Source organism: Myotis myotis, unplaced genomic scaffold, assembly GCF_014108235.1.
Source record: "Myotis myotis isolate mMyoMyo1 unplaced genomic scaffold, mMyoMyo1.p scaffold_m19_p_3, whole genome shotgun sequence".
NCBI lineage: Eukaryota > Metazoa > Chordata > Mammalia > Chiroptera > Vespertilionidae > Myotis > Myotis myotis.
Window position 1 is genome coordinate 103,909,647 of NW_023416335.1, and position 15,061 is coordinate 103,924,707.

Here is a 15,061-nt window from a genome sequence, read left to right on the forward strand (position 1 = left end):
CAGGCAGGCAATTCTAGTAACAGACAGACTGTCTTAAAGGTCAGTAAATATGAGTAAAGATTTACTTTGAGACTATTTGGTCAGGAAATTGCTTGAGCCACCATTGTCTCATCTAAACAATTGGTGCATAGCTTTGGCCCTTGCTAGAGCTCAAGGTTCACCAGCATTCTGGGCTCCTTGTTTACACTTTTCTGATAGTGAAGACAATGGGTAGCTTCCAACATATGTTGACTCTTAATGGTGACAATTACTTTATGTTTATTTCTGTATTTTCCCATGTAGCTTTGAAGTGGCTTCCAAGAAACCTTTGCAGTGAAATGATAAATGAAAAATAGAAAATCAGAAATGGGGGGTAAGGGGGACAGAGAGAAATACAAGCATGTCATCCTTAGGTGTGATTGTGATTAAAATTTCACTATAGGTTTCCTGATAGGGAGGTCAGAAAAGGGACACTCAATCTGTAATATAATTTTTAAAATGGTTTTTATTAATTTCAGAGAGGAAGGGAGAGAGATAGAAACATCAATGATGAGAGAGAAACATGGATAGGCTGCGTCTTGATTGCCACCTACTAGAGATCAAGCCTGTAACTTGGGCATGTGCCTTGACCAGGAATCAAACTGTGACCTCCTGGTTCATAGGTTGACACTCAACCGTTGAGCCACACTGACAAGACTGTAATGTAATTTTTATTACAAAAGGGGAAACATAACAGTACCTCAAAGGAAATAATACTTTTATTTTGACTCAATTTTTAAACAAATTTCTCAGGTATGGTTTTACTTTCAAATGTTTTTTATAAGAATCTGCAAGTGAAATCTAAAGGCAGAACATTAAAATGTAATATTGTAGAGCTGTTTGCTGAGGGACATTTCAGGTTGGTCTACATAATAGACTTCTACTTGATGCCACTTGATCCAAAGATAAAGTTAAAATATTGAAGGAGTATTGAGTGCATTCTGGGAATCTTTCTGCAAGCAGCTTATTCAAAGTGCTGCTGATATGGACATGAAGAGTTGGTGTTCTGTGTTGTTGGCTGAAAGCTGATCCATAGGGTTAGGGAACCATAGGAGAGAGCTTAAGAAAGCTTAACTAAGTGCTTACTTGGATGGAAGGGCAGTTCACCCTCACATGGTGCATGGATGACACCCAACCAACTGAGCCACACAGGCCAGGGCTGGCTTGGAATAGTTTTAAAGCAAGAGTTACCAGTCTTCTATGAGGTCAGGGGACTGTTTTTTTTGGTACTCCTGTGGATTATTTGTTTCAGAGTATCAGGGCTTCCTGGAGCACCAGCCTGAATAAGTTTGTAATACAATGCACTCCTAAATTAGAAAATAAATCAATTTGTTCTGTGAGTTAATTAATAGAGACACTTAGATTTCAGAGATATGCATTCATCTCTCAAAAATTTATTGAGCATCTGTTCTTAGCCAGATTATTCTAGCCCTAGGGATGCAGCAGTGGGAAACAAACCAAAACCTAACAAACAAAAAGGATGAAAAATTCTTGCCTTCATGAATCACGTATTACTAAAGAAAGACAGACAAGAAATAACATATATAATATGTCCAATGATAAGTGTTTAGAGGTAAACAAAGGAGGGGAAGTGGGTAGGGGAGGGCATGTTATAATTTACAACAGGGTAGCCAGGGAAGTCCTTCCTACAAAGGTGACATTGGAGCAGGGAGCTAAAGAGGGAATTAGCAGTGTGAATATCTGGGGGAATGCTTTCCAAGCAAAGGGAACAGCAGGTGCAAAGGCCCTGACATACCAAAGAAACAGGTGGGAAGCCAGGGTGAGTGGAACAGAGTGAGTAAGCAGGTGGGGAAGTCATAGAAGAAGCAGAACCAGATCCTGTCTGCTCTGAATGCTTCTTCTGTGAGAAATGGGAAGATAGATTTAAATTGAGTTTACTAATCTTAGTTTTCACTTTAAAAGGATCACCTGGGTGCTATATTAATATTAAACTGTAGAAGAGGGGCAAGGTAGAAGGTTTCTACCTCAGCCATTTCTTCCCTCAGTAGTTATCAGTTAGCTTTGAGACCACTTCCGTGCTGTGTTCCTTGCCACGTAAGTTAGCTCAGATGGCTGACCCTCCTAAGGATGTTAATGCTACCACCCTCAGCAGAGCATGTACTTCGAGTTGTTTTCTCTAGTGGCTGTCACCACTATGCTGATTAACTCACCCATGCTCTTTCACCCTGCTTTCTGTCTAATAGGACACACTGTAAGACAGTAGGACAAGTCTGTGAGACAGTAGGACAAGTACCAAGTATTTATTTATGGCCTTGCAACAGTTAGCTGGTGCAAAAAGAATAGAACCTATTACTTTGACCTCACTAGCAAAGTGCTTTAAATTGTTATTAGCAAATTAGTGCTAGCATACCAGAGACTACCAATTAAATATCAGAGGCAATACCCTGAAGAATCTAGAACAATGTATTCTAATATAAAGTCTATTCATATTCTTCCCTGAAAACTAGGCAAACCACTTGAACTCTTTCAAATGACTGATACCTACCCCCACTGATTACTAATACTTGCATGTATTATTTTTATAGTAACCCTGCATGTTAGGTTTTCTTAGTCCCATTTCACAGATGAGACAACTGAAGCTCAGAGTTCAGTAGCTTACACATGTCACACGAGTGATTCCAGGGATTTGCACCCCTGGCTCTCTTTGCCAGGCCCAGTTGCTCCGCCCTCTGGAAGGGAGGGACCCCTCCTGCCTTTTTATCTTGATACCCCTCATAATGCATTGTTTGAAGAACTGAACCTTTCAATATGTAATGCAAATACCTAGTGGTATATGCCACAGCAGTGGTACCTCATAGTCAACTCAGAGATATTGAAATAAGGCCCTACTAACAATAAACACTTACATTTCATAGTGATTTACTTTAAAAGTGTTAATTAGAGAAGATTTTATGTTTTCCTTCAAAAATATTCTAGGAAAGGAGTACTGCACTGAGGGTAACACAGAGGCTCATGGGAGAATAATAAGGATCTTTATAGAAAAAAGAACTACTGACATACAATACCCATATGTGACTGCCCAAAATAAAGCAAAGGTCATTTTCTGCAATTTGGTAATGATGGAATGAATAGCCAGTCGAGGTCATTGGAGTATAATACTTGCCTGCTTTTTTACAGTGGCTTTTAGGATGACCCCTATTTCCAAATAATTAGGAAAACCACATTTTGAATTAACTGCATGAGCAGAGATATGCTCTTAAGATAATTGAGGTAGGGTTATATATATATTCTGAGAAAGCATGACTTAAGATAATCATAATCAATAGTACAGTCATCTATGAGCATTTAGGATTTGTGCTGTAACTGAAGTTAACTCTTCATAATGAGCCTGTACCAGGTTCTTGGCATGAAAATGACACTTGAGCAAGACAAGCACATTTCACTTTTGCAGATGTGGACATGTTGCATTTGTCCTGTCAGATGTTTGTTCTTTCCCTAGTTAGGGGGTGGGGGGTGGGCGAGGGAGTCAATAGTTATGATAATTCTTGAGGCATTAACCCCAATTCTTGAACTTTTGGGGCAAATCAAAACTTTCCTGAAAATCATCATGTGTACCAAATCAGTGAATTGTTCTTACAGCTAGTTTTTCACCTTTTGCTGAAAAAAAAAAATTATTTTTTTTGGCTTATCTCAAGTTCTGTAGAATTCCAGTAATTCTTTCTGTTTTATGAAAGGAATTATCCTGGGGCCAGATTTTGGTTTCTCAATTCCTTAGAAAGAGGATTTGTACTTCAAGGTGATTTTTGGGTTGCTTCTTTTTCCAATAGACTTTGTTTTCCTGTCTCAAAATTCCCTTTCCATTCTGCCTTTGAACATGGGTAAGACTTCTCATTCTAAAGAAAATCCTAAAAAAAAACAATTAAAAAAAAATAGAATGTCATACTATTGCAGTTATTAAACTTGATGTTGCAAAATACTTAATATCATAAGAAAGTGTTCACAATCATATATAATAAAAGGGTAATATGCAAATTGACCCTAGCAGCAGAATGACTGGGAATGACTGGTCACTATGACACACACTGACCACCAGGGGGCAGACGCTCAATGCAGGAGCTGCCCCCTGGTGGTCAGTGCGCTCCCACAGGGGAAGCTCTGCTCAGCCACAAGCCAGGCTGATGGCTGCCAGCACAGTGGTGGTGGTGGGAGCCTCCCCCGCCTCCTCAACAGCGCTAAGGATGTCCGACTGCAGCTTAGGCCTGCTCCCCGCTGGCAAGTGGACATCCCCCGAGGGCTCCTGGGCTGCCAGAGGGCTGTCTAATTGCCAGCTTAGGCCTGATCCCCCGGGAAGCGGGCCTAAGCCAGCAGGTGGATATCCCCTGAGAGGTCCCAGACTGCAAGAGGGCATAGGCCGGGCTGAGGGACCCCCCTCCCCAGTGCATAAATTTTGTGCACCAGGCCTCTAGTATACTAATAAATGAAAAAAGCTAGAAAAATCCTATAGAGTATGATTCGAATTTTGCTTTTTTAAAATGCACATAAAAGACTGAAAGATATATAATACATATTTAGCTTTTATTATTTCTGGGCTGTGGATTTGTGGCTGATTTTTATTTTCGGTATCTCTGCATTTTCTAAATTTTCTCTAGTGGGCTTTCTTGTTCAGGTGAGAATGGGCTGGGAGGAAGTGTGTGAGGGTGTGCCAGGATCCCAGCAGCCACAGTGAGAGAGAAGCTTTGCATGCAGCCCAGGCAGGCAAGAGTCACTGAGTTGTGAGTGGCAAAGTGGGGCATTCCATGTAGCTCAGTTGGACCCAAACTTGCTTGTTCATCATGTTGTTCAGAGAGATTTAAATGTCTTTAAGTACAGATTTGGGGGATCAACCTTGCTACCAGGGTAGGGGCTGCTTTGTGTTAATTAGGAGCCCTTTTCTCCAGAGAAGCTATGCCAACTGTTGGGGAAGGCTTGTAATAATTTTGTATGCAGATCTGGGAAGACTGTGAGGCAAACCCTGGAGTTGTGCAGTGCACACCTGCAGGTACAATCCTATGGAGGTACTTGCATCCTCTAACCCAAACCCTTGGTTTGGATCTGGAAATCTGTACTTTTATATAATTATTTTTTATCAAAATATTTTTTATGTTGGAAAATTGCAAACATTATTACACTCAGAAATATGCACTTTTGCAAAGCTCCATATGATCTAGATTTTAAAATAGTTGTGCATAAGAGAGGGCAACAGAGGCAAGGGGAAGATCAATTACCAAGTCAAGGGAAGGTGTTGAGTTTGTGCAAGTAAGTTTGGGTGTTTTTTTTTCCTAAGCAGAATGGAGATGCCTCAGACTCTGGGGGTGTGGTAATGAGGTCTACATTATGTGGTGGTATTTTCCCACTTTCCTGTTCAGGAGAGGATTCCTCCCACATAGGGGCACTGACTTCCTCCTCTGACTATTAGTAGGTTCCAGAATTTTGGAACCCTGTCATCAGCCTAATTTTCCAGTTTCTCCTCTGTCATTTCTCTGTCATTCAAGGCTACAGAAGAGGGCTAAAAGAGAACAAACACCCTTGCAGTCAGACTCAGCAACCCAAATCAAACCCAATATATCTCTGGTCCTAATTAAGCAAAACACAGGACTCCCAGCTCCCTAATCTTATGAAAGGTGAGTGGCAGTCACACACAAATAGAAAGCTCAAATGAAGAAAGATGTACCCCAAGAAGAGATGTAGTTCAAAGTATGGGTAGAACTCGCCTGATGAGCACAATGTCTTGGTTCTCTTGGTCATCTCAGCGCTTTCTTTGGGCACTTATCCCTATTGCTTGCTGGTCTCTATAATTATACAGGATCTAATGTAAGTGGCTTAAAGCCACTATTTTGCCCCTGGCTGGTGTGGCTCAGTTGGTTGAGCCTTGTCCCATGCACCAAAATGTTGCTAGTTTGATTCCTGGTCGGGGCACATGCCCAGGTTGGGGGTTCGATCCCTGGTCAGGGTGAGTTCAAGAGGCAGCTGACCGATTTCTCTCTTACATCGATGTTTCTCTCTCCCTCTCACTTCCTCTCTCTAAAAAATCAGTTTAAAAAAAAATCACATTTAAAGCCACTATTTTGGCCTATTATATGGCTGCAAATAAAATCATGTGTCTGCTTGGCACTTCTTTAGATGCTGCTGTCTCTAGCCAAAGCCAGCCTCCTTCACATTGGGCTTGAATTTCATCCTTGTGGTGCTCAGAGCTGGCTCAGCCTTTCATATGCTCACCCCATCTCATTGGCTCTGCTCCCTCTTCTAGCTCAGTATGCTAACCTACTGCCTACCTGCCCAAGCTCTTCTCTGCTTTGTTATTCTGCTAACTGGGCTGTGGTTTCAGATAAGACCTAAACAGGATTGTAAACATCTCCTAAATAAAGACCAAAGTCAGATAACAAATCTTATCTATTCTACTTAATGGGTTTGGGAGAATTATTATTTGAAGCTCATTAAATTCAAATATGTAGTAAACACTTAGCAGGCCCACTCTTCCTCTGTTACCGATTGGAGTTACTGGCTGAAACTTTGGTTCTTCTCATCAAAGCAGAAGAGATTTTAAGTCAACGAAAATGAAAGTAAAGCAAAATGGGGTTTATTGAAGATACACTTCAATTAAGGAGCAGACCAGTTGAGAGAGAGAGAGAGAGAGAGAGAGAGAGAGAGAGAGAGAGAGAGAGAGACCCCAAACTGCTGGATTATATGGTTTAAATGAGGGATTTTCTGGGTGGAAACTTTAATTTGCATTCAGGGATGATTGACAGAAAAGGGTTATATAATTATATTTTTCTATACATGCTCTTACCCATAATGCATACAGAAAGACACATGGGGGGTGGGGAGGAGAGTCGAGTCAAAACCACAGTGCAAATTTTATTATAATTAGTCCAGGACCCTAGTAAGGTTGCATTGATGTCTTGTCCTTTCCTTCTGAGCTTGTGCCAAGAACTGGCAGGTTCTGAATCTGCCCACTGGTGGTCTGCTGGATGCTGGGCTGCCCATAGAGAAATGAACTGAAGGCAATGTTGGTCTAACCCCTGTACAGACCCCAGGGTAGGCCCCACCCCAGCTGCTCATGTCTAACTTTCTACCTAACAGTTTGAGGTAAATTTATGGTGCCCTTTACCTTTCAGTTGTTTTGTACCTTGGACTTCTGCATCGTATCTTATATTTTGCGTCTCTCCTATTCTTTTGTTGATGTCTACACCATTTCTTCTGAACCCATCTAGATTTCACCTCGATAGGGTGGACCCCTACTCTGAGAGTTCTTACATTGTCCAAATTTTGAGAATGCTGTGCCTGCCATAACTCATGATACTGTAGAAATTCTACCATGGTACTTCCCGCCAAGTGCTATAGAGACTTGACCCTGTTAAACCCTGAGAGATTTTCTAGGTTATAGACAGAAAGATTTACCCAATAGGTCTACCTGGAAGAGGACAGATAGATTTCCTAGATATAGTAGTAGCCAAGAGGCAAGCTAGAGTGTAGGTAAAGAGAGTCTGGTTGGGCAGGCAAGGTGTATTACATCCTAACAATGCATGGATGATGAGAATTATATGCCAAGAATGTAGATGAGTTGGAGTCATGACTGTGAGTGGAATTCTTGGGGATCAATGTGGTGGGTCAGAGTGTGCTGCTTTTGGAGGCGACTCCAAGAGACAGTAAAGCCTGATGGTCATCCTCTCTCCTTTTACGTGTCTCAGTTTTTCTCACGGCTGTCTAAAACCACCATGAGAACTTGGAGTGCTGGCTGACCAAACCTTATATTCACCCCTCATACAGGTCAAAGTTTAATTAGAATTGTATTGTGGAGTCCCTATGAGGCTCTTGCACATCACCCAGGAAATCCTCCCACACCTCCACAAGGACCCTCAGTCACCTGAGAGTGTCTGCTTACAGACTGGAAGGAAGATGTACCTCATATCTTTGGTGCCAGTTCATCTCCAAGTGCTCATAGTTATTTTAGTTTTTCACTGGCAGGCAGTTATCCCCTTTTAACTAGAATTACTGCCTTGCCCTTCCAATCCTGGACAAGAAGGAAGAGTAAAGTAGTCTTTTCTCCAGCCTCGTGGCCAGAGGACTTACAGTTTGTGAAATCCGAGTTGTGGTGCCAAAAAGATGTTACTGATTAGGGTTATCGGCTGGGACCCCAGTTCTTCTTGTCAATGCAGAAAAGATTTTAAGGTCAATGAAAATGAGAGTAAAGCAAAGTGGGGTGTATTGAAGAAAAATGAGTAATGGGCCACTCAAGAGAGACCATGACCCTGAACTCCTGGGTTATATGGTTTAAATAAAGGATTTTCTGGGTGGAGACTTTCATTTGCATTCAGGGATGATTGACAAAAAAGAGTTATATAAATATATTTTTTCTGCACATTCCCTTACCCATAATGCATACAGAAAAATGTATTGGGGGTGGGGGTCCAAAACCACAATGCCAATCTACACTAATAAAAGACAAAGATGCTAATTGACCGTACCTTCGTTACTCCAATCACCAATCAGAAGAGTATGCAAATTAACCCAACAAAGATGGCCGTTATATTTGCATACTGCAGGCGGGCAGGGCGGGGCAGCACCATCCGCTGCCCGCCCTAACCCCGGGATTGGGCCTGCCCTGTGTGACCCAGGGCAGTGGGGCAGGCACCGCAGGATCAGGCCTGCCATCTGCCACCCAGGGAGTGGGCCTAAGCCAGGAGGTGGTTATCTCCCGAGGGGTCTCAGACTGTGAGAGGGCACAGGTCAGGCTGAGGGACACCGCCCCCCGCCCCCCGCCAGTGCACAAATCTTTGTGCACCAGGCCTCTAGTTTTATTATAATTTGTCCAGGACCCTAGTAAGGTCACATTGAGGTCATGTCATTTTCTTCTGAGCTTGCACTAAGAACCCACTGGTTCCAAACCTGCCCACTGGTGTTCTACTGGATGCTGGGCCACCCATAGAGAAATGAGCTGAAGGCAATGTGGTCTGACCCCTGTTCAGGACCCCAGGGCAGGCCCTGCCTCAGCTGCTCATGTCTAACTTCCTACCTAACACCTCTCTCAGTAACTTACTTTCTTTCTCTTTTGAAACACCACAAGCACCCCAGAGGCAGGCCTGCCACCTGGAGTTCACAGGGTTGTTCAAGAAAGTCAGGGTTTGGCAGTGTCCTTTCGTAATCTCCAACATGTCAGTCCAACCAAGTAACTATGTCCTAACCCAGTGGTTGGCAAACCGAGGCTTACGAGCCACATGCGGCTCTTTGGCCCCTTGAATGTGGCTCTTCCACAAAATACCACACGCGGGCATGCTTGTACAGTGCGATTGAAACTTCGTGGCCCATGCGCAGAAGTCAGTTCTTGGCCTGGGCGAGTCTATTTTGAAGAAGTGGTGTTAGAAGAAGTGGAGGTACATTCGCTGAGGTCAACCCCTCAGATTGAGGACTTTTTGTTTGTTTGTTTGTTTTTAAATTAAATCTTTATTGTTCAGATTATTACAGTTGTTCCACTTTTTCCACTCATAGCTCCCCTCCACCTGGTTCCCACCCCACCCTCTGCCCTTACCCCAGCCCACTGTCCTTATCCATAGGTGTACAATTTTTGTCCAGTCTCTTCCCGCACACCCTACACCCCTTTCCTCCCAGCCCCTGAGACTAGTCAGTCCCCTCCTTTTCTATGCCCCTGATTCTATTATTTTCACCAGTTTATTCTGTTCATCAGATTATTTATTCACGTGATTTTTAGATTTATTTGTTGATAGATATGTATTTGTTGTTCATAATTTGTATCTTTACCTTTTTCTTCTTCTTCCTCTTCTTAAAGAATACCTTTCAGCATTTCATGTAATACTGGTTTGGTGGTGATGAACTCCTTTAGCTTTTTCTTATCTGTGAAGCTCTTTATCTGACCTTCAATTCTGAATGATTGCTTTGCTGGGTAAAGTAATCTAGGTTGTAGGTTCTTGCTATTCATCGCTTTGAATATTTCTTGCCACTCCCTTCTGGCCTGCAAAGTTTCTGTTGAGAAATCAGCTAACAGTCGTATGGGTACTCCCTTGTAGGTAACTAACTATTTTTCTCTTGCTGCTTTTAAGATTCTCTCTTTGTCTTTTGCTCTTGGCATTTTAATTATGATGTGTCTTGGTGTGGTCCTCTTTGGATTCCTTTTGTTTGGGGTTCTCTGAGCTTCCTGGACTTGTAAGTCTATTCCTTTCACCAGGTAGGGGAAGTTTTCTGTCATTATTTCTTCAAATAGGTTTTCAATATCTTGCTCTCTCTCTTGCACCCCCATAATTCGGATTTTGGTACTCTTGAAGTTGTCCCAGTGGCTCCTTACACTATCTTCATATTTTTTGATTCTTTTTCTGTTTGTTTTTCCGGTTGGGTGATTTTTGCTTCTTCGTATTTCAAATCTTTGACTTGATTCTTGTGATCCTCTAGTCTGCTGTTGGAACTCTGTATAATATTCTTTATTTCAGTCAGTGTATGCTTAATTTCTAGTTGGTCCTTTTTCATATCCTTGAGGGTCTCACTAGATTTCTTGAGGGTCTCACTAAATTTATCGGCGGTTTCTAGAAAATTCTTGAAAAACCTTATAAGTTTGGTTTTGAACTCTATATCCAGTAGTTTGATTTCCTCCATTTCTGTCATTTGTGACCTATTTCTTTGTCTCCGCATTTTTTATGCTTCCCTGTGTTGATAGAGTGGCTTTCTGTGCTCGGTGTCCTATAGAGCCCAGTGGCTCAGCCTCCCCACTTACCTGTGATGGACACTCTTGACCTCCAGGCCAATTGGCTGTGAGAATCAGCTGTGTCTGCAGTGGGAGAACTTCTGTGCTGGAGACACCTTTATGGGGCAAGACTTGCTTCAGTGGGGCTTTGGTGCTCACTGAGTCTGCCCCCTGAGTGTGTCCCTTATGGATCTGAGGAGTTGTAATCTGGATGGTCCCACTCTGACCACTGGGTACACTGGCTCTTGGATCTCTAAGGAGGTGTTAATTTAGCCTCTTCCTGAGGTTACCCAGCAGGAGCTACGGAGAGATCTGTAGATTCCTCTTCTTTGTTTGGGATTTTCAGGTGCCCAGATGAGGCCCAGCTGTGAAGCTATGCAAGCTGCTGTGGGTCCTTGGGCCTTGTTTTGGATGTTCTGGGTCTCTCTGACGCAGCTGCAGTTTGTTAGGTAATTGTAGATTGCAAAGGGCCAGGTCATTCATATGCAAAAACCTCTGCACATAGCTTGGGTGGAGCAGGGTCTCAGGGAATCAACAGGGTGGAGCAAACAGCTATGGCTGCTCCTCAGTTCTGCCCTAAGAGGTCCTGGGTCTCAGTGTTTCACGGTAATTGCTGCAAGCACCTTTGAGAGAAAGCCGCCCTTGAGTTCCAACTGATGCCAGACAGTCCAGTTTCTCCCCGTATGAGTCTGGGTCCCCAGAGACTCTCCAGGAACTGGAGTTCAGAGCAGTTGGGAGCTTGAGACTCCCTCCTGATTGAAAAAGACAACCACCTCCTCAGTTGCCAGCCCTTTCCACATGCGCCTCTGTACCTCTGTACTTTACTTCCGCACCTCCTCTAAGTCTCAGTGTGCTTTTCTCTTTTTTTATAGTTGTAGAATTTCCACTCAGCCAGCCTTCCTGTGGTTCTGGATGATGTCCATTTTGTCTTTTAGTTGTATTTTTGAAGTGGTTGTGCGAGGCAGCAATTTCCTGTGTTTATCTATGCCGCCATCTTGGTTTCTCTCCTTGAGGACGTTTTTAGCAAAGGCCAGTTTAGGAGTACCCTAATTAAGTTAATAACAATGTACCTACCCATATAGTTTAAGTTTAAAAAATTTGGCTCTCAAAAGAAATTTCAGTCGTTGTACTGTTGATATTTGGCTCTATTGACTAATTTGCCGACCACTGTCCTAGCCAATTAGGAACATACTTCTGCCTACACCTCAAGGCCTGGGTCATGGGTGTCAGGCCCCAAGCCTTTCAGGGAGAATGAATAATGAATATGAGAAAGAAAAGGGAGAGGAAGGCTGAGAGAAGAGAGGAGCCATCTGATCTGGGTAGGGAGAGGGGAACCTTAGCCTGAATATCAACAGCTGTGCTTTATCTGTATGACCCTGGATCAGTTTCTTCAGAGTGATATGGTTAGAATACATAATCCTGAAAACCATTATTTTCTAAAATTGTATTAAGGTAAAGAAGATGGGAAACGGAGACAATGGATATGTTGGGAGGTATTCACATATAAAGACCCTCAATTGCTACTTAGACCCTGACAAAGAAATTCAGCAGCTATCTGAGTAATGTTTCCTAAATGCAAAGTTACGCAAATTTGGGTCTGAGAACCGCTGAAGCACTATAAATTCTATTTTAAAATTTTGTTTGAGGCAACCTAAAATATATCACTGTAAGTATATTCTGGTTCATTTCTAGGAATATCTTGTAACCGCAGGATGATTAAGTTTACAATCATGTAGTAGTGGTAGAGAATTTTATTTCCATTAAAAGGTTGGAGAAAAGTTGTTCTGGTATTTAATATCCACAGACTAGACTTTCTTCATTTTTATCTAACCCCAGTCACTTGCTATATATTTATGTTGAATTTCAAAACCCGAAATTTGAAGGGAAATAACACAAACTTAATTTGGAGTAAAAACTAGTGTGAGCAGTGCCTTTTAATTCCAAGAATGTGAGAGAAAGTAACATAAACTACATTTTGATTGTCTATATCTGAAAATGTGGCAAGAATTTCTTTGTTTATAAGTAACAAATAGGCATTATTTCTATGATCTATATTAGAAGTTGAATTACGTCTCTTTGAGGTATTTATTAAGAGAAATGGATTTATAATTGTTGGTAAAAATAAAATTTAAACTTCATTTATGTTTCCTCTGAAGTGGGTTTAGTGTATACACTTAAGTAATATTTTTCATATTACCGTGTCCAGTTTTAATTTTTTTTTACTTATATATGTACTAGAAGGGCTATTTGATATTTTCTGCCTTAAGTATTCATTTTGTATTAAATATTATGAGCTTGCTTTTATTTATTTTTTTAAAAAATATTTTTATTGATTTTTAGAGAGAGAAGAAGCGAAAGGGATAGAGAGATAGAAACATCAATAAGAGAGAAACATTATCGATCAGCTGCCTCCCACACATCCCCTACTGGGGATCAAGCCTGCAACTCAGGCATGTGCCCTGACCAGTAATCAAACCGTGACCTTCTGGTTCATGAGTCAACACTCAACCTCTGAGCCATACCAGCTGGGTGATCTTACTTTTAGAGTGAATGAATGTGAGATTGAGAAAATGATGGAGAGAGCTGATTTACTTGTTCTGTGCAGTGATGGTAAACATGGGTTGCAATCCACTTTTATTTTAAATGGACTCATGGAAAAAGCACAAATTAGAATTAAAACAAGTTGGCAATTAGGTCACATATTTTACTAAGCTGTGATTGGTAATATGAAAAGTAACTTCACAGTAGATAGTCATATTTCTTCAGGTTACAAAGGTCAATGAGAAGAGAATGGTGGTACAGCTAAGCTAAAGATGGTGCAGGTATTTGAAGACTGTTTTTGCCTCATAGGTGTGCATTTATATTATGTCGGGGGAGAGGTCTATGCTGAGTGTGTGAGCGACAGCAGCATCTTTGTCCAGAGCCGGAACTGCAACTATCAGCACGGTTTCCACCCAGCCACTGTCTGCAAGATCCCCAGTGGTTGTAGCCTCAAGATCTTCAGCAACCAGCTCTTTGCTCAGCTGCTTGCTCAGTCAGTGCACCATGGATTTGAAGTCGTCTATGAGTTAACTAAGATGTGCACTATCCGGATGAGTTTTGTTAAGGTAAGGAGTGCTTGCTTCCACATTGAAGATGGAAACTGAAAAAAAAAAAAAAAAGGCATTCTTTGGTTGATGTGGCAGTTACATAGCCAGTTCTAGTAGACAGCAGGGGTTTTTTTTTGGAAGTTTATTTCTATGAGTATGATCTCTCTTGTTTAGCAATTATAAGAAAATTCTTAAGCATAACACTTTTGGAGGAAAAACAACTTTAAGTAGTTATCTGATTTTTAATGCAGAAGATAAAGTGACAATAATATTTTTATAAGATGCAAGGCTATAGAGATTTTTCCAACCCTCAAATTGCCAAGCATGATTATCCTATATAATAAAGAGGTGATATGCAAATTAACCCTCATGCCCTCACAAGATGGCTGCCTACGACCAGGCCAGCAGGGGGGTTAGTGAGGGATGATCAAACAACTGAACAGCAGGCTGCGTGGGGCAACCAGGCCAGTGGGGGGGGGGGGGGGGAGGGGCAACCGGGCCCACAGGGGGGCAGTTGGGGGCGACCAGCCAGTCACAGGGGGACGTTGGGGCAACCTGGCTGGCAGCAAGGGCCAGTTAGGGGTAACCAGGCCGGCATGCAGAGGCAGTGAGGGGCGATCAGACTGGCAGGGGCAGCAGTTAGGGGTGACCAGGCAGGCAGGCAGGCAGGTGAGCAATTAGGGACCAGTGGTCCTGGATTGGAGAGGGTGCAGGCTGGGCTGCGGGCACAAATTTTGTGCACCGGCCTCTAGTAACTTAATAAATGTTGATGAATTTGCCTGAATGAAATTAGAGACTCCTCTAACTCAGCATACAGGCAAATGGAAGAGGTAATATCCTATATAATAAAAGGCCAGAGGTGTCACAACTGAAATGACCAGAGACCAGACCACCATGGCCCTTCATGGGCTGGCCCCGCCCCCAATCAAGTGGTTAGGGGCAATCAAGCAGGCATGCAGAGTGGTTTAGGGTGATAAGGTAGGCAGGCCAGCTGTTAGGGGTGATCAGGTAAGCATATGGCCCCTCACTGGGCTGGCCCCACCCCCAAGCAAGTGGTTAGGGGCAATGAGGCAGGCAGAGTAGTTAGTGGTGATCAGGTAGGCAGACCAGCGGTTAGGGGTGATCAAGTAGGTAGGCAGTGGTTAGGGGTGATCAGGTAGTCCGACCAGCGGTTAGAGGAGATCAAGTAGGCAGACGGCCCCTTGCTGGGCTGGCCCCACCCCCATGCAAGCAGTTAGGGGTGATCAGGTAGGCAGACCAACAG

General features: G+C 42.7%; 1 protein-coding gene across 1 annotated transcript in view; it reads left to right on the forward strand.

Annotated features, from left to right (window-relative positions):
* Window positions 1-15,061, forward strand: part of SMAD9 (SMAD family member 9) — a 98,321-nt gene that overhangs the window by 70,644 nt on the left and 12,616 nt on the right. The window contains exon 5 of the mRNA XM_036297795.1: window positions 13,559-13,815. Within this exon, the coding sequence (XP_036153688.1) occupies window positions 13,559-13,815 (257 nt within the window). The remainder of the gene's footprint in view (window positions 1-13,558; window positions 13,816-15,061) is intronic.